The following is a 13,494-nucleotide window of genomic DNA, read 5'->3' as shown; positions in this document are numbered from 1 at the left end:
TGCCTGAGATATGCGTGCTTCCTTAGACTCCAATGGCCGATCCTTCATGCACAGGGATGTGATAGTGCCAGGCAAACTGAATGGCTGAACCTGGTCCACCTGCCCAGCTGTTTACAGCTGCTGGACTTTTCCCCATGGCCCCAGAGGGATGGAGCTGGCCTGGGACTGTGCATGGGGTCCTAAGGTGATCCATCACCTTGAATACAGTGTTCTTAACCTTACAATCAACTTGCAGTCATGCCAACTATTTTTAGAGAAATGCACACAAAATGTATTGGCACTTCATGTTTTTCTATCCATATCTCAAAATCTAGCTAGAAGAAATGTCTTTCTTTCCATTACTGTTTCTCTCCCTGATGCACCCCCCCCCCTCCCCCCAGGTATATAACAATCTTTACTATGTATCTCTGAATCCCTTTACAAATATTTTATTTATAGGCTATTTCAGACAGTTTGTTGTGTGATAAGCTCTTGGCAATGCTCCTTATAATTTGTTCCCGGCAGTATTGACCTGAAAGTAGATGTATGAAGGAAGACACCAGTCATCTGGGTGTGCTTTGTAAGGCTTGGAGTGATATTTCAGGATGAACACAAACTGTCTAAATTAATTTTCATCTAACACCTCAGCCATTTTTATACTTGGCACCGTGTTTTAGAAAGCATTAGAAAAGTAATATTTTCATTGACTTTCTATTTTGTTTTACTTCAGTAAGCTGTTCAGAGATATAGATCTCAAACTTTATAGAATAATATATAAGTGTAAGGAATGTTGCCAAGTATAAATAGAGTGCTTCAAGTCATAATCCTACAAATGCATAGGACATGTATAATATTTACTATTATAGATATTTATAAATAATATTTACTAATGTATAATATATACTAACTATAATATTTACTGCTATAAGAATCTCATGATTCCAGGACAGATAAGAATTTTTTTTTATTGTGAACAGCATGAAAGACAAGTAGTGTCTTTTTCGTGAGAACAATTTGTGCAGATTCAATAGCCTACACCACACTCTTCATGTGATGTTAACTTTTATTGTAATTGAGACATGGGTTTACTACATTGCTATGAGCAGATAATCAAGGTGCCCAAATAGAAATTTCTATATCATTATCAAAGTCTGTAATATTTTTGTATTCATTTTATTGCTTATTTGTTTGCTATGGGCATTGAGTCATATTTCCCAAAGACAGGATTTACATATATAATTTTAAAACATTTCCATATATTAAAAAGAAAAAAAAAAAAAAGAGAAAAAAAAATGACTCGAATGCCATGCAGTATCTCCTTCTGTGATGATGCTGCAGGAAAGAGGTAGTGTCTTGGGCAACTGTCTTACAAAAATTGTACCCTAAGAGCTTTATAAATCAAACTAAAGTACTTTGGCGGGGTTTAATTTTATTAAGTGAATTGGAAACAAGATTAATTTAATCTTGTTTCTTTATTCACAAGTCAAAAATGAATGATCCTTAACATCTGTAAATGTATATAACATACATAAGCCTTCACCAAACAGTTTGAGCTAACAATTTTTACAGGAAGCGTTGTTTGCAACTGTATACTATAACTGCTATTTGTTATTCATAATTCAAGGCATGGAATTCCTGGCATTGCTCATATTCATAATTCCTGTACCACATTGCCTCTGCTCTCTGACTGGATAACTGGAATGTTTTATCAGAAAAACAATTGGGAGAAACCCACCCCACTTTTTATACAAAATTGCTAAAGTTTCAAAATTCATAAATACTGTCATGGATTTTCAGTACCTGGATATTTCTAAAAAAATAGATGGCACAGCCCTAAGAGTTGCAACATAGTAATTTCAAGTAATTAATTTGCTTATATATGTATGGATCTCTATTTTCAATTGTGAACCTGCTCCATTCAAAATTTTGAACAGTACTCAAGCATGATTAAAAAGGTAATGAAATTGTCAAAGGTAACTTAATTAACCGCTGCATTTATATGGAGTAAAAAATTTGGAATTGGTACTGTCTTCTCATTTTTGATAAAGTGTCACCCCAGGTGTTGGAGTGCTCAAATTTGTCAGTATTTCTCTCTGAAAACATGTTCAGAACAGCTACAGGCTCAATTACAAATCTCTATTCTATAGTGACTTGTTTATATTAACTGTGTGGAAATGAATGGTGTTTTTGCAACTTATTTCTGTGGACTTCCTACAGTGGTGCTGCACAGGAAGGTAAATAGTTTGTGGTGCTTGGTACCTCTAAAGGAGCAGTATATTGGAAGGGAGCTTACAAAATTTTCATGGTACAGAGATGTACTAAACTCAAACTTTAGGATTTATTGGCACAAATTCTAAAAAATATTAGGAAGGCATTTGTTATTCAAACTTAATCTTAAGTTAATTCAATTTAAGATTAGAATAAGGTCCATTTTTTTCTTCTCTGTACACTAATACAAGAGAAGGGAATTGTACATATTCTGTGTGGAAGACGTGGTAGAGTAACCTTGAAAATATATGAAAAAGGGTGAACTTCCCATTTAGCTAGCAGGTTTCATGCTCATTTCAAGTGCTTGACTTGTATACAATACAAAACTGATGGGCTATGTTCCTTGCCAGAATAACTGTACTTGTAGGTAGACTTACACCAGCAAAAATAAAGACCTGACTTTGATACGTAAAATGAAATCAAGAGTTGTTATGCTTTTCAATTACATCCAGAGTGTTGCAATATTGACATTCATCAAACTGAAGGAGTACTTAATATGCATTTATAATTTTGGTTAGTTCTGTGGTTCCCAGGGAGGGCCTTGTCTGGGAGATGATTCCCTCACAAAGGCAGGATATGAGACACAAGGCCAGGCCAAGTCTGCGGCTCAGCAGGAGGACAAGTGACTAGGAAGGTGGAAGGAGAGTGGCCCTTGGTGCCAAGGATAACAGCAGTGCTCAAACAAGTGCCTTGGCCGTCCTGTTTTCCCCAGATCTTCTGGGCTACCATGCTCCACAGATGGTGGATTGAAACACATGGCCTAGAAGAGCTGGTTGAGCAGTCAGGAAAAAGTGCAGAGGATCCTCAGATGGGTGGCTCTGCTCACACTCATGTACAGCTCAGTGTCCTAGAGGAACTACTTTGCTTTGGGATAGAACATTTTTCTCTCTGTCCAAAAGGACTGTTTGGATGTGTGTAGGCATCAGACCCTGAGTGGAAGGCTGCAGTGTTGGAGCGGAGACAGGAATATACAGAAAAGAAATGTTCAGGTGAAGAATTTGTAGGGCTTAGTGGGAAAGATGTGCAACAAGTGCATAGCTAGCTTCTCTGTGTCTTTGTTGAGCTACATATCTTGATTTACACTATTCAGATGTATCTAAATTTTAAATTCAAGTTTTGAGGAATTGGAAGTGGCAGCAAATGGGAAAGTTGTGGCTGCAGTAGTAGCAGAGTGTAAAAGTCTCAAGCTGTTAGGAACAACTCTTTGTCACTCACTGCAAACCAGGAAAAACCAGTAGCCTTATTAATTTTTTCAAGAAACGCTGTTGTCTCTATTCTGAAGAAGGGAAATATCTCTGCCTCCTCCCAGGTCCAGCTCTGAGGACAGTTAGGCCAGACTTAGTAGTCAAGCACTGTTTTTAAGAGTAGATTTTACTTTTCTACAGTATTCTTCAAAACAAAACAAAAAATAGATTTTTATGTTATTTAAACAATAAACTATGAACAATAAATCCCTCACCTTAACGTACTACATCTCGACAAAGCTTCCTATCACTAAGTGAAACATCTACCTGAGAACAGATAATGCAAGTCTTGCAGCCACCTTAAACACCTGAAATTCTATGCACTTGAATACTTTTACCTGTGAATCTGATATCTGCCTGTTGAGCCAGCATAGCCACAGTGCAAAGCCTTGAAACATTGCAGCAGTGAACTTGAGTTGTGAATGAGGGTTGCGATGTCTGAGCAGGGGAAATAGGTCAGTTAATAAAATTCCCAGCCCATGAATGAAAAAAGAGCACTAAGATGAAGAGCTGGAAGGGAAGTAGGCATGCAAAACATGTGGGAGATATTTATGTGTCAAGGGAAAGTAGCTAGAGGCAAGACTCTGATCAGAAAGGTAGTACATAAATATATATCATCTGAGGAATAACAGGACTCTCTTAGGTGTGGGGCAATATCTGGGGTCCTGTTCTCCATCCTGCTCTTACAGTAATAAATATTTTTCTGTCAACCTAAGAAAAACCTTCAAATCGTGAAACATGACATGACTTTTTTCCACCCTCAAACCAAGAATGTGCTTGTGAGTCCCCTCTAAGTACCACACTGAACATGTTTTCCTTGGGGAAAAAAATAAAAATCACAGGTTGTATTCCCTTCAAGCCCTTCCTTCCCTTCATCAAACAGGGTTAAAGCAGGTTTGTGCCCTAGCTGGTCTCCATCCAAGGCAAACGTTATACGTGGGAAAGCAGAAGAGTGTGAGGTTTGTGCAGGACCTTAGCACACTAAAATACTTGGATCCACACTACTCCTTTGTGCAAGGCGAAACATCCAAGCCCTGTTCACTTTTTTTCTTCTGACTTGTTCCTGCTTTCTTGCAAAGGGCAAGCTTTGAGTGTCCTGGCAAGGAACCAGCTAACATGTGCCTCCCTCTCAGAAAGCCTGTCTTTTTACATGGGGAGGGAGTGGAGCTGTAAAGTAGAAGTTGAGTATGAGAGGGAACAGCATTTTCCACAATATAGCAGGGTAATGAGCTCTTGATAAAACCTCCAGCAGTAGTATATCTGCTTTCTTACATCAGTCTTCTATTCTGACCTCTTGCTTAGGAAAGGAGAGGACTTTCGTTGGCTGGTTTGCCCTCCTGTCATCAAGAAACCAGTTTCTGCCACCTGGTTTGATGGCTCTGGGCCCAGGACAGATTTCCATCCTCTCTCTCTCTCTCTGTCTCTCTCCTCTTTGAATTCTTCTTTGAGTCATCTCCCTTCACCTCATTACCCTTAATTAAAAAAATATACACGCACACCAAAAATTCTCTCTGTTCTGACACATCGTATCATCCAGACTACACATACATTCTCCATGTTAATGCTTTAGGGGTTAATAGGTTCACTTGCAAAATTTCACTCTCTTTCCTCACACTTGTCTTTCCGACTATGCCATATGTGTCCTAAAATCTGCCTTTCAGTTTAGTGCTCATTAATTTTCCAAATAAAAATGGAGCTCTGAAAACTACATCATCACAACGTCCTGCAATTAAATCGTCTGGACTTTGGGGAGAAAAAAGTTAATTTTGCCCATTTTCTCTGCCCGCAGTAACAAAATGGGAAGGCAACGTAGTTCTCATAGACAGTTAAGGCATACTTCACTTAGCTCCAGTGTAAAACAGATTACATGGTCAGCTACTGGATTACTTCCCTCATAGTAGTTGTGTTCTGCATAGAATCCAATAGATAGCACATAGACCAATTCCAGATTTAGAAGGACTTTTTTGCTGGGCGAAGTTTTGGAAGGGTTAATATATGTCAAAATCTGTTGTACTGTAGACTTCTTATGAACAGTGGAATAAAGTCATAAAAGTTTTAACTCTTATGCTACTGATGTCAACTATGTTTTTACTGTCCTTTGTGTTCAGAGTTAAAACAAAATATATCTAGGCCTGCCTGGACTATATTGTTAGGGAATGTTTTGCTTCCTAACCTGTAACTTTTGGGGGTAAACTAAACGCTTATTATTTTGGCACTCTTTGCTTAATGCTCCAGATGTCTAGTTTCTTCTTCATATTTTTTCCCCTTTACAATATTAAAAACATTCAGCTGTAACAGCTATACCTAGCACACAAGACCTAAACATCGACCTGCTCGAATCTGTGTATTTTCTGGTTTGTCCATGAACTGGACAGTTGTATCCAGATACAATGCATTTCTACAAAGGAACAGAAGATGTACTAATGTGCAATAAAACCTCCAGTAAGAATAAGGAATTATATAAGGCTACTTCTAAAGCATCACATTTGAAGAAAGCATGTGTATAATTTGTTTTTTAAGCAACCCAAGTCATGTTTCCCTCTTTGGATGCACCTTGGGATACTTTATTAATACGGTAAATTGGATGCAATCTGGGATGTTATATCAGCATGATAGATCAGTGCTGCATGTTCTCTGGTTGGTAGAGACATATGCATGACCAGTTTTCCGTAAATGATAGCAAATATATGCCTGTCTGCATCATGAGTGTATGGATATAAACAATGTAATATCCCCCAATTCAATTAAATTAACTTTTCTGCCTTTTTTTTTTCTTAAAATGTAAAAGCACTTTTTTGTTGTTGTTGCTTGTTTGTTTGTTTTGTTTTTAATAATTGCATTATAATAGTATTATTTTATTGCAAGGCATCACTGAATGATATGGCCTGGCTATATTTTTGTTAGCTAACAGCCTTGAGAAGAGAACTAGGAGCAGTGCTACAGAAGACAGTGAGAATAGGACTGAGTCATTATTGCTTTCATTCAGACAGAATAGAGGATAGAAACATTTTTTTTTTCTGATGAAGTCAGACCACTAAGGTATTTCAGTGTAGTTACTTACAAAGTGTCATGGGCCTCCCCATTTTGCTCTGAAAAACACGCAAGCCAGCTCCATGAACTACATCAGTCCAACCTTGAGCTCAAGCTGATAAACTCCACTTAGAGGTAAAATACAATATTTTATGTTCAACCTTGTGTTGATTTTATTAGAGATCTAGGCCACTTTTGGTGCTAAGCCAGCTGGTTCAGAGCATAGCCAGAGCTAGCAAGCTGCTATCTCCATCTTATGGATTAGACGTACCCTTCTTCAGTGAGAAAAGCAAACAGGAGTCTGCACTGCTGGGGGGTGTGAGTAGTTTTTTTTTTTTTTTTTTTTTTTTTTTTTTTTTTTTTTTTTAACTTTCTGCCACTGAAAATTGAAAAGAGATTTTATAGATATATTCAAGAAGCAAGATTAAGGAAAATTGTAGGTCATGTCCTCTACATATCTCTTTTAACTTGATACGTATTGTATTATGGCAATTTACACAAGCTGAAGTCTTGGCCTGAAAGTGATTAAAGTGATTGATTCAAACTACAAAGTAAACAGGGGAGGAAGTTGGTGAAAACTGATGTTATTTAGGGAAGGGCATCCTTAAAACTGTGTTGCAGTGGGAGGTTGGAGACACAAGCATCTGCTGTGTGGAAAATTTAGTTATAAAACCTGGTTCCTTTATAGTCAGTAGAGCATACCTATCAAATCTGGGACTTAGCTCACTTGCTTTCCATGGAGGATTTTCATCTTTTCTGAGCAGAAATGGAATTTCGACAGAGATGTTTGATTAGAATAAATGGAGCATTCCTATCAAATGCAGGCAACTAATGAATCCATGGGTAAGCTCCATTAATTTCAATACAGTGTTAAATGTGTTAAATGTTATGAGAGAGAGCTTGCTGCATATGTGCACTTAGCAATTTTCTTAATGCTAAGTTCCATCTGATTTTAAGTAAGTTCTTTCATTTTATATTCCATAAAGTCTGAGTATAACCAATGTTTTCAAATCTAGAAAGGTAAATAGGCATTTGTTCAGTGGTACAAAAAGAAAACAACAACAACAACAAAAAAAACATAGGTAAAATGATCTGAAATATGTTTGGTAGGATCTCTCATTCAGAAGGGATTTCATTTAGTGCCTGCATTTTCAGATAAATTGTTTTTGGCCCAAAGAAAATCGATACCAGTTCTTCTCACAGAACAAATTTTGCTTTTAAAATAATCCCCTTCTTTTCCTCCCAAATGCACTGATCTCTGTGGTGACCAGTGACAGGACCCGAGGGAACAGCATGGAGCTGGGACAGGGGAGGGTCAGGCTGGGGGTTAGGGAAAGGTTCTGCACCCAGTTGGGCACTGGGACAGACTCCCCAGGGCGGTGGTCACAGCACTGAGCTGCCAGAGTTCAACAAGCGTTTGGACAATGCTTTCAGACATAGGTCTGATTTTGGGGTGGTCCTGTGTGGAGTTGGGAGTTCAGCTCAATGGCTCTCGTGTGTCCCTTTCCAAATTAGGATAATCTATGGATCTATAATTCTACGAAGATTTCTGTTACATATTAAACAAACAAACAAAACAAACAAACAAAAGCAATAAACAGCCTGAACAACAATACCATGATCAGGATGGAATAATCCTTATTTTACAATGTGTAATTTCCCATGTTTTTCCAGACCAAACTCATGTCACATCAGGAAAGCACTAATTTAAATTCCACCTATATTTCAAAATACAATGTCACCGATGAATTTGGTCCATGGGGTTTCAGGAAATGTGACTTTCAACACAGACTAAGTAGGTGACAAACAGGTCAAGAGGAGTGTAAGAGGGACAAAGTAGATCATTCACCCTGCTCTTAACATCCTTGTGAAGAGCACAAGCTTTTTGCACAATATTTAATCCCATTTACATCCAGTTAAAGGAAAGTATCTTGTCCTTTCTGTATGCACACTTTCATACAGTCCACCTCCATCTTTCTGCACTTCCTACGTAGACTTGGATCAACATAGCCTCTTGATAGGAAACTGAATCCTGCTGCAGGTTTTGCAGTTAAGGAATACAAGTAGATATCAGTTGATTCTTCTTTTAACCTCTCTTGCTGGGACTTTGTCTTTTGGGGGGAAACATCTCTATTGCAAAACAGTCACTTTGGTTGGGAAAAGAAGGACTAGAGATTCTTCACACTTGCATTGTTCTGTATATATACACATCCTGTAAAATGCGAGTGTATAATAGAATCACAAAAAGCCATGGCTTTGCCTGGCAATGTCTTGAAAACATCTAAGGTTGGAGATTCTTCTATCCATCTGATAAACCTGTACCCTAGCCTGTTAATGGAGAAGTTTTTCCTCATATCTTGTCTGAATGTCCCAAGCCACAATTGGTGGTTGTTGTCAATGAAGTTGGTGACTAAACTCTGAAGGGTTTCTCTCCACAGTTCTTGTAACTCCAGTTCAGGTAGTTGTGGGCTGCAATTAGATCTTTCTCTGCCTCATAACTTACTCTTTGTCACACAAAACAAATCTCAAATCAAGTCCAAGTCAGTTGCTTTGGGCTTCAGCTTCTGTGGTGGTCTGCTACAAGGCCTTCTCCTGCTTCTGAGCCACCTTCTTGAACTGTGGAGGGGCAAACCAGACATGACATTCCAGCTGCTGCTTTACCAGCACTGAGTAAAGAAGTATAATAACTTTTTTTGATCTGCTGGCCATATGCTTTATGTAGCCAGTACAAAATTTGTTTTATCTGTGATCAGAGTTTGCTGTTGGCTCATTTTCAACTTGGCACCAACCATCACCAAGTCCTTTTCAGCAAGGCAAAAATGTCTATAAAGATATATGCATTCCTAGAGAGAAAGTGGGAAAAATGCAATCTTTCAAAACAGCAATAAGTCCTTCCAAGTCCTTCCTCCTCTCCTTTCTCTCTCTCTCTCTCTCTCTCTTTTTTTTTTTTTTAATAAAAATAAAAATTCCTCCTACCCTCTGACACACTTGAGTATGTGGTTGGAAAGAATGATTGTATTGAAAGAAGGAGACAACCAAAACATATTGTTTCAAGGTATCTCCAGGTGATGCAGAATCTCTAAATTTGTGTGACTCCCAAATTCTATAACTGTTAATAAAAATAATTTATTTGCCCTGCAATATAAGTCACAAGCTTTCCAATACTATCTTCACAAATATTCAAATCATCACTGCTAATGCACTGAATCCTGTATCTGTCTACATGTTGTTACAATCAAAACAAATAGAGCATATAAGCCAAGCTTATCTATCTATCTATTTATTTATTTATTTATTTTGTATTGGTTATAAGAAAAATGATGCTTTTCAGCTTGCTTTTTTAAAAATAGCCCCTCAGCAGGAAGCCAGTTATGTATGAATCTATTTGCTGAAAGAAATTGAAAAAAACTATAAACAGAAAAGGAAGCCCCTATTGATAGGAGTGAAATTTTGTTCAGTATCTACTATTATTAGCCACTAGATGAGAAGTAGGCAGATTGGATAGATGTTTATTGAAATTCTGTATAGTACGCAGAACACTCTTTCATTGTACTTCCTGGCATTATATGAAAATATGCCTTATTTGGAAATATAATGATCAGTTCTGTTAAATCATGTTCAATCATCTTATATAATAACACCTATATTTTGTTATTCTTTTCAGATTTCAGAGACCTATGCCTTCCTACCGAGAGAAGCGGTGACACGATTTCTAATGAGCTGCTCAGAGTGCCAGAAAAGAATGCATTTAAACCCAGATGGAGCAGATCATAAAGGTAGTTTTAGTGTCAAATAGCGGAATGTAAAGTAATTTTATTTCTAATACCCATTTATATTTGCCTAGCTTAAGTGAGGGTTCATAAAAATTTGGTAGACTGGAACAGTTCAATAAGTCAGATCATCTCGTTTACTTAAGCTGGAAGGTAGTGAATCTTCTGCTTTTGCTTAAGGACAGAGCGTAATACCATATGCACCCTCAATAGAAAGATGATTCTATCTGGAGGAAATCATTTATTTTGCTAGGGAAATGTTTATATGGAGGCTTAAACATAAGGAACAGATAGACTGCATGTGCTGTAGTCATTTGGGATAGAAGTACTCATCACTTTCCAGGTTTCAAACTTGATTTCCATTTTTCTTCAGGAGATTTCCATCTGCACAGCCCACAAGCAATTGAAAATGCCAAAGTTAGAACTAAATGACATAACTGTCTGACTTTGACTGCCGAGTAGGCTGAAGTAGCCTCCACAACTAACATATAATGCATAATAAATATTTTTATTACAGATAATGGAAAACCTCCAACTTTGGTGACCAGTATGATTGATTACAATATGCCAATTACCATGGCCTATATGAAACACATGAAACTGCAGCTACTAAATTCACAGCAAGATGAGGTACAAAATGAAACCTTTTAAGTTTTTTGTTGTTGTTGTTGTCCTATATTCTTTGTTGCTTGTCTTTGTGGTAGCCAAGGAACTGAACTGAAGGTTGATGTGGATCCTGTCTTTATAATTCATTGCTAGAATAGTAACTCTGAAATCAAACCAAGGCTGTGTGCAAGTAATCAGTTTGAGAGAAAGTGTCATGACTTAGTGCCCTTCCATGGCTGGGGGTAATATGTTCTACTGCTTCAAAGAACCCGAAGGTGCCCTCTTACTGTCTGAACCACTGGAAATGATAAGGGGGGCAGCATGTTTGCCTCAGACTTAGCGCTATGCTCAGCAGTGACTTTCATTGTCCGCTTCTCGAGAGCAATACCATTGACAGCTGAAATGCATGCCATGATGTTCTCAAGGTTAGTAGCCAGGATGCAACACGTTACGGTGAGATAGATGGAAATCTTAGCAACATCAGCTGATATCTTTAAGGCAAAAAGCTTGATAAATAAGAGTAGGGGGTTCTTTTGAAACCTCAAATAAAAAGACAGTGAAAAAAACAAAAAAAAAACAAAAAAAAAGAGCTATAGCCTGAGAATCAAGCTCCTTAGAGAGAACTGGAGTTGAGTTGCATTTAATTCATTTCAAAAATTATTTCTGTGATTTATTCAGATTTTTCTCAGATATTAAGAGATACTTTGTCAATTGGAGAGCACCTACCAAATCTTTTGCAGTACACTAATTTTCCTAGAAATATGTTCATTTACCATTTGAACTGCCAAATATTTAGAAGCCCAGCCATTTGCCAGCCAAATAGCAGTCCTGCTGCTTGACTACAAGATTAAAAAAAAAATCTTTATTTTTTAAATTTAAATTATTATTTTTTTAAATTTAAATTATTTATTTTAATTTTTTAAATTTTAATTATTAATTTTTATAAAGAGAACCTCCCAAAACTACCTTAGCAGCTGCATTATCCCAAAGACCCTGAGTGACCCTTGACTTTTGTGGAGTCAGCCAGATTTGGTTTCATAATAAGTAGCTATCAGCTACTGCTGGAGATGTATGAATTATTCAGCACCCCACAGAATGAGGATTTTGTCACTCTTGTAGAAATATCAGGACCTTTGTTTCACTTTTGCCTATTTCTTCGGTTTGTTTTTGAAAAAAATTATGTATTTATTTTTTTTGGGAAGGGTGTGTGGAGAGTTCCTTGACTCTGGGTTCTTCACACTCACAAATGCAGCCTAGTGTGTGTGCTGGCCCTTTTTAGGAATCTGGCAGCAGGATTTCAAGCAGCAGGAGGTAAGAGGCTTTATCCCTGCAGTAGCCTTAGGAGTTAAAGGACTCTTTGGTTTCCCCACTTCCCCTCTTTCAGAATTACTCAGCCCACAGTAGGGTCAGGCACTCATGATGGATCAGGGCCATCTGCCACAGTTTCTCTATAGCCTGAATATTTTGGTGTTGTCCTTCTGGTCTGATAACTGATATTTTCATTAAACCATTTTTTCATCTGGATGAACCAGCGGCAATGATACACAGGCAGCAGGAAGCAGCATTGCTTGGTATCTCTGTGCCCAGCTCAGTTTTGTAGCTCTGATGTTACCGAGTATGAAATGTTGGCAATGTTGGATTTATAAAAAGAAAAGTAGTTTTTGATATATTTTAGTCATAATGTGTTTGCCAGGGCAGAGTGGACACAAGGAGAGTTCTCAAGATAATCTTTACATCCTTTCTCAAAGAACCATGGCTAAGAAATTCTTTTTAAACACAGGCTGTACATTTCGTACACTGAGAAAAAAAAAATGGCAGTGAAATGTTACAGTACAAAGCAGGAAGATTCCTGGTGCATACATTCAGATTATGTCATGCACTTAAAAACATGCTTGGGTTTATAAGAAGGTTCTGTTTCCAAGGTTTCATCAATCATATCTGTGTTCTTATGGAGGGGGTGGAATTGAGACAGGAGTGAACTGAGATGCCACAACCAGCTAGCACAGTGATTGAAAACCTCCAAGTTCTCTCATCCTCAGTTCATCATTTTTCATCTGAGGCCATTGATGAACGGGAAACAAGCTTGATCTAACTGGAGAACTCATTCACATGTGGGAATTTACATTTGTGCTGCAACTGGTACAAAGGCCAGCAGCTACCAGCTCATGCTCCCCATGTGGGTACATCAAATTCAGAAAGTGTTTTACACAATGTGTACAGTGAGTTGGAGATGCTCTACAGAGGCAAACACAGGCTGCCCATGTATGGTGTTGCTTTTTTATACCTATGCAAGTAGCAGATAATCATAATTGTGTTATTGGGAGCCCGTATAGATTGCCCAGCCTCAGAAATAGAAAATGTAAGCTGCTGCTTGCTGATCCCTGCAGGGATCAATGAGAAATACCACTGTGCCTTAACACTAGCATAATGTTCCAGAAGATCTTAGGGAATTCGTGTCTTGATCTTGCTTTATGAGAAAGCAGCATGCATTTTCCCTAAATCCCAGAACCAGCTTGTTGTGTACCTCAGCCCCATCTGTCTGGGGTACAAGGCTGGTGGACACCAGCTCCCCGTGCCCAGCTCACACAAAGTCATAG

At 38.0% G+C, this 13,494-nt stretch overlaps 1 protein-coding gene across 4 annotated transcripts in view; it reads left to right on the top strand.

The window, feature by feature from the left end:
* Positions 1–13,494, top strand: part of NOL4 (nucleolar protein 4) — a 192,754-nt gene that overhangs the window by 33,611 nt on the left and 145,649 nt on the right. For all 4 annotated transcript variants that reach the window (XM_072034644.1, XM_072034643.1, XM_072034645.1 and 1 more), the window contains exons 3-4: positions 10,186–10,297; positions 10,809–10,921. In XM_072034644.1, coding sequence (XP_071890745.1) covers positions 10,186–10,297; positions 10,809–10,921 — 225 coding nt within the window. The remainder of the gene's footprint in view (positions 1–10,185; positions 10,298–10,808; positions 10,922–13,494) is intronic.

This window comes from Anas platyrhynchos, chromosome 2 (genome assembly GCF_047663525.1).
Source record: "Anas platyrhynchos isolate ZD024472 breed Pekin duck chromosome 2, IASCAAS_PekinDuck_T2T, whole genome shotgun sequence".
NCBI lineage: Eukaryota > Metazoa > Chordata > Aves > Anseriformes > Anatidae > Anas > Anas platyrhynchos.
Note: the sequence above shows the minus strand (reverse complement) of the source record. Positions and strands in the feature narration are given on the sequence as shown.